The sequence below is a fragment of the Chelonia mydas genome, chromosome 10 (assembly GCF_015237465.2).
Source record: "Chelonia mydas isolate rCheMyd1 chromosome 10, rCheMyd1.pri.v2, whole genome shotgun sequence".
Classification (NCBI taxonomy): Eukaryota; Metazoa; Chordata; order Testudines; family Cheloniidae; genus Chelonia; species Chelonia mydas.
This window is the reverse complement of record NC_051250.2, coordinates 16,631,403-16,641,569: the sequence shown is the minus strand read 5'-3', so window position 1 is coordinate 16,641,569 and position 10,167 is coordinate 16,631,403. Positions and strand designations below refer to the sequence as shown.

At 46.2% G+C, this 10,167-nt stretch overlaps 1 protein-coding gene across 2 annotated transcripts; it reads right to left on the bottom strand.

Annotated features, from left to right (window-relative positions):
* Positions 1 to 1,812: 1,812 nt before the first annotated feature.
* On the bottom strand, positions 1,813 to 10,141 carry LOC119567283 (zona pellucida sperm-binding protein 2-like). Of its 2 annotated transcripts, XM_043524446.1 has the most exons (18): positions 10,041 to 10,141; positions 9,875 to 9,951; positions 9,610 to 9,693; positions 9,439 to 9,533; positions 8,871 to 9,032; positions 8,232 to 8,276; positions 7,811 to 7,975; positions 7,254 to 7,350; positions 6,970 to 7,151; positions 5,695 to 5,824; positions 4,517 to 4,698; positions 4,350 to 4,441; positions 4,124 to 4,248; positions 3,531 to 3,720; positions 2,928 to 3,063; positions 2,752 to 2,848; positions 2,110 to 2,199; positions 1,813 to 1,998 (listed from the first exon to the last, which is right to left on the bottom strand). In XM_043524446.1, exons 1-18 carry the CDS (start codon positions 10,085 to 10,087, stop codon positions 1,859 to 1,861), a joined length of 2,136 nt encoding a protein of 711 aa, XP_043380381.1. In that variant the 5' UTR covers positions 10,088 to 10,141; the 3' UTR covers positions 1,813 to 1,858. The 2 variants fall into 2 exon arrangements, with proteins under 2 accessions (XP_043380381.1, XP_043380382.1); XM_043524447.1 differs by lacking the exon at positions 9,610 to 9,693.
* Positions 10,142 to 10,167: the final 26 nt, after the last annotated feature.

The following is a 10,167-nucleotide window of genomic DNA, read 5'->3' as shown; positions in this document are numbered from 1 at the left end:
GGGAAGATGTGTAGTAAGTGTTCAGTTCCATGGCACTAGAGATCCTAATTCTGCACATCTAGGAAAGTAGCAGCTGTAGAGAATACAGTCACTACAGATGCTAGTATAGTGATATCTGACACTAGGGTTAAGCTACTGTCCAGCCCCAGAAGAGAGGGCCCTCACGTTAATTATGCAATTGTGAGGAAGTTTGCTTTTCAGTTGTTTCTGAAACCATCTAAGCCTTTTGTCAGCCAGGCAAGTTACTCAGCCTTGAAGGGGGTGTAAATAGCCTGATGAAGAGTTCACTTTAAATCTAATGATAGCAGTTAGTAAGAAGATGGCTCTATTCTCTGTCTACCCTGCCTTTTTGGAAGTATCCTCACTGATCTTATGCTTGAAGGTCTAAGGCCATGGCCAGAGTAGGTAGGGACATTTTCCAGTTAAAGGTAGCAACTATGCTACAGTTGCTATATGTTATGCAGTAAATAAGCACCCTGATTTTCTAAGTAAGCCAAAAAAACTTCAAGCTAATCCCATTTCAAAACAAGAACCCCAACACTATGATTAGATGCACCTGGTGTGGAGCCCTGACTCTTCTTCCCCCTGCCCCAGAGGCAATAAAAAAAACAAACCCACCCACCCACCAAGCCAAAAACCAAGCCCAACTCCTGCATTCCCACCCCCACACCTTTGGCATGGAACTGCCTATTCCTGATCAATTGTCACTTGCTGCATGTAGTGTAGGTACCTCAGCCCACATGGAATTGTCAGAGACTATGGCAGAGAAGAGATGTTGCCAAAATAACCCTGTCAAAGACTCAGAAGGGACAGGGTTGATTTTAGCAAGATCTTGTTTTGGACAAGTCTACTTTTCTAGGTCTAGTTACTAGTCACCAACTGCTGCGTGGCTCTATGTTTTGTGTAGGGCAAGTATTGCCAATTCTGAAAATCAGGACTACAGTTTGTTCTTGCCTGCTGCATCTCTGGGAGCTGGTATTCACAGAAGACCACAGCTATGGAGGACCGCTTTATGAAACCCCTATTGCTGGCCCAAGTTTAAGCCTAGTATCTGCAAGGGTCACCACCACTATGCCAGGACACTTGAGCTACACAGAGCGTGGCTGGAGACCCTAGCCCTGCAACTGGATGGGTAAGCTAGAAGAGTAGCAGAAGGTTGACAGACAGCAATACAGTTGTCTCTTCAAAAATGCCCCATAGTGTCTAGTGTAGTGAGTCCAATTGCTTTTGTAATAGGCACTATGAGTGGTTAGTTTCATTAGTGCTAGACATGGTGCTGTTGGTATAAAGAACAAAAGATCTCCTAAAACATAGGTCTAGTACGCAGACTCTTGCGGATCTACCTTGCTGCTACTGCTGATGTACTGACAGGCATTAACTTCTACTGGTTGAGTCGTGGATAGGATCAGAGGAAACATGGAGCTCTTAAACTCAAAGACCAAGCACCCAGGGTTGTCACCTTAATGATGACTGTAGGTTAGGTTGAGATTAGGCTCAATCTCTCCTTGGTGTATCTACAGAATAAGGGCTCTAAAATACCAGCAACAATACAAGTGCCTTCACCCTACCACATTAACTGAACAATAAGGAGCAGCTGTATAGTAGAATAGGTACTTATGACAGTTAAACAATGAATTAGGACAGTTGTCAGGCTAGCACAGTTACTATTGAGTTAACATTTTGTACCATGGGATTGGCTGGTTGGTTTGTCTGGGCTTTAGAGATGAGCCAAGTCTCACTGGCTTCTGTTGGAAACTAGAAGCTAGATATCAGAAGTAGCCACTTCTGAAATAAAGGAGAGAGTCCACCATGAACTAGTGCATCCAGCAGTTTATTTTGTCACAAGTCATTTAGCATATCACTTTCCCATTACAGCTTTTGTCCTCTTCAGATTTTTAAAGAGAGCCACTGACACCAGTGCAGTGACCATCAGGCCAAGGACCACAGTAGCTGCTGCTACTACAGTGGTCCATGCTCCTTCTCTCAGTGGAGTTTCTTCTGTAGGGAGGAAAAAAGGTAGAACCACAAATTAGTGGCCAGATTATGCCATAACTTGGCTTGGCAACAACATGCCTCAGTTAGGTCAAGGAGAGGGCATTTGTTCCGTACCTTGGGTTGAAGGCCATTCGTCTGCTACAAAGCGAACAGCACCAGGTAAGCTTGCTACACCGGAGTTCTCTGCTTGCATCACAACAACATCTGCAAGAGATTAGTCACCACATAATTCTGACTAACTGGAGTCTGGAAACCCACAAATAGCCAGTTAGTTTACTATATATTCCAGTTCTGTCCAGAGACCATCGATAGGAATGCTTCAACGTCTAGAAAACATGGTCTACAAGAAGGTGGAAAAGTGGGTTCTTTAGTCCAGAAAAGACAACTGAGCAGTACCTTACTTTGACATGCTTGAAGACTTCCCACTGATAACAGTGCTGATTCTCCTTATAAAGAAGGTGATCCAATCAGGGGCTTCAATCACAGCAAGGGATGTTTAGGTTAGGAAAGGTTTCTCTCCTAATGTCTAACTGCAAGGGTAGGCAGGCACTGGAACCAATTTACCTAGATGGTTTGCAGAATTGGTCACTGGTGGTTGTTAAAGGAAAGTAGAGCTGGGCTAGATAGTACTTAGTCCTGGTTGAGTGCAGGAGACTAGGAAACCTAGCAAGTTCCCTTCCACACCTACATTATTCTGCTGTGGTAGGACAGCATGTTTACGTGACATTCTAGTTGCCAGCAGCGATTAAATCCTACCTCGTTTGTTTCTGGCTGAGGGAGGACATCGTGTTGAACACAGAGGGGAGTCTGGATGAAGTCCGTCACAGAGAAGAGCACTGCAGTGGAAGTACACCTACAGCAAAGATAAGGGAGAGACATTTGGAGCACAGGAAGCCCGAGCCTTTAGCTAGTGCTAGAGGGACTGCACTTACTAGGCTAGTGAGAGCCTTGTCACCCGCTACAAAGGCGAAGGTCTTCACTTCAAATCTCTGGCGATAGTTGGGATAGCTGACTGCTAGGCCCACTGGATGAAATGCGGTTCTGTAGTTATCTAGTTCATAGTCACACCTACAGGAGATCATGTAGAAAGGCAGCTTTTCAGAGAGATTTCAACTGACCTCAGGCAAGAAGAGACTTGGAAGGTTTCCATCATTTACATTCCAGTTTAATATTTAGTCCATGACCCAAGAGACCCTCAATACTGTTCCCTAGAGATCTGCCAGAGCTTGGAAGCCTGCATTAGGACAGCAATTCATTGAGGTTTTGAGTCACTCAGTTTGAGCCATTAGAGTGACAGTTGGCATTTACACACTGTAGTCCTTGAGCACGTGCACTCTCAAATGTCTAGCTTGACCTAAGGCTAGAGCGACCTACACTTTGTGGTCAGATCATAGCCAGACAGCAACCCTTTGCTCCTACATCCATGTGAGGAACATGGCGCTCACAGCTCCAACAAGCCTTTGCATAGCATTTCAGGGAAACACTTGAGCAGGCCAGCCTCACCTGTGTTCCTACAGGAGTTGGAATATACCTACCCATCCACAACAACGTTCCACCGGGGCAGAGAGCTTGGATCTTGCGATGTTGTTGCCCAACAGTCATCCAGTACCAGTCGGATGTTGGGGTCATTGCGGTTCAGAACTTGCACTTCCAAGAAGATTGGTTGCCGCAGATATTTCACAATAGGGTACTGGTCGTCACTGTAGGGCTGCATGTAGGAGTCATCTGAAAAAACCAAGTACGGCAGAGTTGACAGCCCAGTTCACAATAGGTCGGAATCTCAATCTAGAGAGATGAAGCAGCCAGCTATGTAAGAAGTCTGGTACTGTAGGTGCATAGAAGGACACAGCTAGTGGGTGCTTTAGGTGAACTCCTTGCACAGGGAGAGAAAAAGCCTCCTAAACCCAACATCCCTATTGGATTCCCCCATAGCAAGAGGCTCTATTAAAACCTAGCCTGCCAGGTCTAGGTCACAGACCAGCCGTGATGGAATCATGCCACCCCCGGATATCAAAAGGTCTCTGGGTCTACTGCTCTGGATAGTAGGGACCGAAGAGCTCCCTTGACTATGGAGGGAATCACTTCATTTCTGCCCTGGACACCATTTGCGGCTAGATGCAAGCTTTACCTGGATAGATCAGCAGGATCAAGGAGAGAGGACCCTGGTTTATTGAAGAAACTGGAGGAGGGAGACTGCTTATCCTTATGCTCAGGGACGCATCACCACTTTTGTAGGTGCACACTACGGTCAGCCTGAAGGACAGAATGCACAGCATCAGGTTAGCTGGCTATTTGCCGTCAGTCACTTTGCTTAGTGTTGCGATGGGCTGTCACCAGCAGAGTTGTGGACTGACCTGAATTCACTGTCCCTAGAAATCCTGCGTGGCGGTTGATCTGCCCACAAGGCACGCACTTCATTCTCATAAGTCGTCCTCTCGCCTTCAAACTACAGGGGATACAGGAGTCTTAGTGACTGCCCTGCCACTGGAGCGCCTTTAGCAGTCACTGTCCTGACACTTACCCTCTGCCTTGTCCCACACCTGTTCAGTGGGACGTGAAACCGAACCATGTCATTTGAGGGAGACTTGAAGACTGGTTTGCATGTAGGATCTCTTAGCCTGATGGTATCCAAGTCCAGGGCTGGTTTTGTCCTGTCACTCTGTACTTCAAAGTCCATGTAGCCATCCTGAGTGCACACAGCAGCTGAAACATTCAAGGAATTGGGATGGGTTGCTGTAGGGGACTCCAGGACATGGGGCTATGGCAGCTCCTGCCTCAGTTCAGTGAGGGACTAGAGTATTCTGAGCTGTGTGCACAGGGGCCCTAACTACCCTAGGAGGAGTTGTCCTGAGCCTACTGGATTGTAGTATCTCCAGTTTGTATAGCATGACCTGGAGGGCAAGGATCCTGCAACAGCTCATGCCAGGAGGCTCAAGGACCCAGAGTTGCTGGCAAGCAGTGCTCTATGGCTTAGATGAGGGGGAACCAAAACCTGAGACTAGGCTGGAAACATTCCATTAGGAGTGGTTTAGGGCAGGCCAGGCAGGAGAAGTGGTATGGCTCCAGGTCAAGATTAGTGGCACTGTAGGTCAGGGGACAGCTGGTGAATCCTCTTCTGCAGCAGAGAGCTAGCAGCTGCTGGGGAACTATGGGAAAGCTTATGAGATGTTCAGTTGTATATGGGGCTGCCTACCTGCCACCTTGGGGGGGGGGGGTGCGCAAGGAGGAGGAAAGCAGTTCATTTTACAGTGAACACAAATGCAATGAAGACTCCCTTCCACTTCCAAGGAGTGGATGTCCAGAATATCCAAATATGTAATCAGATACATAGGCCTGAGACGCCCCACCAGCTAGGAAGGGGCATCCATTTTAGATTGAATTAGTGTAACTTGGCATCTTTATAGTGGAGCCCATTAGTTGCTGAGAACCACCCTAAATTGTAATTTTTGCTTGCCAGCTATTAAGAGTTTACACCAAATATATCAACACTTTTAGCCATATGTTCACCCAGTGAATCTTGAGCTGTGCGCTGCAGTTTGAGGTCCACTCATGTTCTCCTGTACAGAGGTGGATGACAGACAGCTTCAGTATTTCATGCTGAACATTGGATCCTTATGATGAAGTCTCATTTGTAGGCCATTACTTCTGGGATAGCTGAACCAGCACAGAATGAGTTGACAGAAGTACATGTGGTCTTACCTATTGGTGCATGTTGATCACAGGGACACTCTGGGTAAGTGACCATTGACACCATTTCTCCACGGAAGTTGAAAGTTAGCCTTAGAGATGCTATGTAGGACTGAAGTCCTAAGCAGCTCTCCTTGTACAGCTGGAAGAGAGGGAGGCAGGCCACGACATTTGTTATTTAAGACAGTTGAAAGTCTGCAATGGTAATTTTAGTTATTTATGTTTGCTGGTAAGATGACAATGGCAAAGGTAGCCTTTTGCCCAAGATCAGACACTCATTTAGACTGGACCAATCTAGCCAGAAATATTCTTCTTTGATTAGCTACTTCTTACTCCAGGAGATTGAGTAGGCTGGTTTAGAAGTAGAAGTTTGTAAATTTTACATCCATAACTGATTTAGAGTGTCATCTTTAGGAAAGAGATATTTAGACCTTGTCCAAAGCTCAATCTTTTAAGTATATATATTTGGCTCTGCAGAACCAGACTAAGTAGTCCAGCAGCCTGGGTTCTCACAACTTTAATTCATTTGTAAGCGTTAGAATACAGCAGGCTAGGTTCTATTCTCAGAGTCATCCCTGACCCAGAGATCTCACATAAGCCGCACAATCTACAGGAGACTGAATACCATCTCTATCTAGGTATATTAGACTAGACTCCTCATTCCATCCATGGGGGTATTCTAATTTCTTGAGAAGAGCAATAGCCTTACTGATCATTCCAGGGATAACTGCCAGCATGGAGTATTGTGGGAGTAGTAGACAGGTTGCCTGTGCCATTCTGCAGCCTGGAGAGCCAGTGTCATGTTACCAAGACAAGAGAAGGTCCAGAACAAGTAGCTCAAGTCCAGTGCAGTAGCAAGGGGTAGTCTGTCGTCAGGAAACATTGCTTGAATGTTAAGCAAGGAAGTATTTTTAAAAAAAAAAAAAAAACCACACACACACACACATTTGGAAAGGGCTGATAGAGAGGGGGCTTGTATTGCAGTAATGGAGATCAGATTAGTGCCTGAAAAAAGTTAATGGTTTATATGAACATTACTCTGAAGATTTGGACATTGGCTGCATCCGATTCTTTTCCCTCAACTCTCACAACCAGGCAAATGATGGCTGCTGAAGGTACAGATACCTACAGTCTAGTCCAGTCCTATGGCTTGGAACAGACTCTGCTGGAAGGACATCAAATCCGATTTTGTAGTTAAGCCCTTTCTATTACATCTATGGTTTGCATTTCAACTACAATTATGACCATTCCTAAATGGAGTCAGATACTAGTTTGTAGGGAGCTTACTCTGGACTTCAGGATTCTTTTGTTGATGTGTAGCTTCACACCCCTTCTTGTGTCCAGAGCAATTCCATTTGCTTGGAGTTGGGTCATGGGAATGTTTCTGTTGTCTATACTCACAGCAGAGAGGATCCCTGGGAAAGCTGGGATGGAAACAGTCATGTGTGTGGAGTTACAGGTTGCTGGACCTGCAAGAATAGCTCTGTTAGTTTCTAGAGACATTTTAAGGTACAAGTCCCTCTCAGGTCAGAGGAGGGACCAGCTTCTGCTGTGAGGAGAGGAAGTTTTACCTGGTGCACAGATCATTCTTGATTCTACAGTTAACCGCTGGTCAGGAGGCCCATATGAAAGCTTGAATGCCACAGTATATAGCATCTGGTTGTCTTGCTGCAGAGGATAGATACAGTTGAGAACAGCGGCTTATTCACAGTGCAGTTCCCAGTGCCAGGTATAAAAGAAGTCAATTAGGATTCAGTAAGCCAGGCTGTAGTTCTGAAGAGACTGCAGATGTTAGCCACTGGAGTTACACCCTAGCTGTTTCACGTTACCCCTACACAGAGGAGTTCTTGGGAAGGGTGTACAAGCTCCATTCTAGGCCCTCATGCACCACATGGAGTCATAGCCAGAAGTCAAGCTGCAGCTGTTTCAGTAGGCAGGCAGCTCTCACACTCCCATTTCCAGATGCCCTCATGGACTGCATGTAGAGTCAGACTAATCAGACTGCCCCAATAGCTCAGACTAGTGAGCCTCAGAAGTCTGAGACTTCTCACGGTTTCTATTTATAGACACCATCATTTGCCTATGGCAAGTTTTGCCTTTTGGCATCTAGACAGTCTTGTGCACCTACCTTGTAAGAGGTGACTCCAGTTGCACCAAAAGAAACCTGGAAGATTAGGTTGTTGCTGTCAGCTAGGAATGTATACCCTTGCTGCATGGCTTGCCTAAGGCTTAGCCTGTGTGTTCGTGTTCCATCATCTATGGACAGTATCCAGGCCATCTGAGATTCTGCAGTCTGCAATTTGAGACTTCTGGTCAGTCAGGCATAAGGTTTTTCATTACCGAGCAAGGGGGTTATTGTTCTTATCTTTAAGGAGTGTTAAGGCTGCTGTGTGTGGCAGCTTGGCTAACCAACACTAGAGAGATACTGAAGGGTCCAGTTTGCTACTTTAGCAACCATCACCAAAGTGGCAGTTTCTACATGCAGCGGTTCTACTTTAGAGGCATGTTATTTTGCACACCCAGCCCCCATTTTGACCAAAGTTTCATACCATGTGTTCATCAGCAAAACTGGGAAGGAGTCTTGGAAATACAACCTGAAAGAGAACGGGACAGCAGCTGACTGCAAAGCACACTGTTCAAAGAGAAGAGGATACCAAGCAAGCTTACCATGGTGAATGGAACAAGGAGCCTCTAACCAATTAGAGGAATGGAAGCTTTCAGGGAGTCTGAGGAAGTGTGCTGCAGTGGCTAGAGGCCTGGCTTGTTTCTGGAGGGACAAGGTGGGGAAGCAGCAAATGCTCTTCTCCCCCTGTAGTTTAGTGCACCTGTGCTCAGGTTGACAGCTACTGACCATTAGCCAATAGAGGGGTCTACATAATTCAGTAAGCTGTGTCAAGCCTAGCCAGGCAAGCTCTTAGAAGTACACAAAGGAGGAGGTAAAGGTAACTAGCTAGAGTTTTTACAACTAAGAAGGCTAGTCTTGAATCTGAGTCTTCCCAGAGATCAGGAAGGGGAAAATCCACTATCATCCTGCTAGTCAGTTAGTTTTGTTTCCTTACTCCCACCACCCAAAGAGAGTCTACAGACACATCTTTACGATTTGACTGAGATGCCATTGAGGTGTCGGACTCCTCTCTACAGCTGAGAGCAGTTCCCTTTCCAAGGGATTGTCAAACTGCCCCACTTACTGCCATGAAGTCTTTAGTACAGTTTGTAGCTCCTGTAAAAATAGTAGGGACGACTTCATCTGCTTGAAGAGAATCACAGCCAATACTGTAGGTTACGTTCTTGTCCCTTGAAATGGTTTTGTTGGGCACCAGCAGCTCTAGTCTCAGCTGGTGTTGGTCATGCTAGAGCAAGAGAACACACTGGTCAGAATAAGGCAGTGGCACAGTTTTACATGACTAGAGGTTGCCTCAGATCAGCAATTAGAGCCAGCCCTCAGAGGCCACATGTTCAAGTTGAGAATTTGCTTCAGCTGAAGTTGCTGTCTATAGAAGAGGCAGGGTTAGTTTTTAAAAGTGGCTCTGTATTTGCATTGTTACTCAAAGGAAGGAATTTGATTTGTTGGGAGCCATTCGATTAGTCATTATTCTATGGAAGCACCACCTCAGTGGGTGCTCTGGAGAGAAGGAGTCTTCCAGGAAAGAGAGATGGTACATTACATACCCAACTACAGTGTTGGGTCACTTAGTGGGTGTCACTTTAGACCCTCTGTCAAGTGAGCATGTTCCCAAGGCAGAGGGACAGTTTTACCTCTAGTCTGGTGCAGTTCACATACAGAGCAGTTAGAGTCAGCCTCTCATGATCCACCGTGTAGTCACAGTCTACAATCTCTTCACCACTTGCATCTAGAAAGAGTAAGCTGGTCAGCTATGCTGCTAGAAGTTGCCTTGAGAACCTAGCTAAACATGCAGCAATACCTACCAACTACATGGACCTGCCAGAAGTTGCTTCCAAGCTCTCTGGGAAACCCAATCAACATTTTGTCAGTGTGACAAGACACCGTCCCTACAAGAGGAAGTGAGCAGTCTGATATCAACTCCTTGCAACACAGGATAGTAGACAGCATACAGACTGTTAGTATGCTAAAACCCACTCACTCCAGCAAATGGAGAGGAGTATCACCCCAGGGTCAGTAAAACTATCCTACCCCCCCCTCCAACCATGATCAGGGGAATGCCCTGGTTACCTGGGAAGTCTAGAGCCATGGAACTAGTAACTCCAGCTGTCAAGGGCACTATAAGGCAGCCAAGTAAAAGAAGCAGCCTGCAAACAAGAGAGAAGATGCTCAGAAGCCAGCTCAGCAAACAGAACCCTCCCTATACAGGGCCCTAACCAACCCACCCCACACTTACCACATGCTGTAAAAAGACCAGCCTAGCTGTAATACAGGCAACCTCATGGCTGAGAGTCAAGCCACCCACATGAAGACACCAGAACAGCTCACCTCCTACTCAGCTACAGGGGTTATATAGGAGGGGC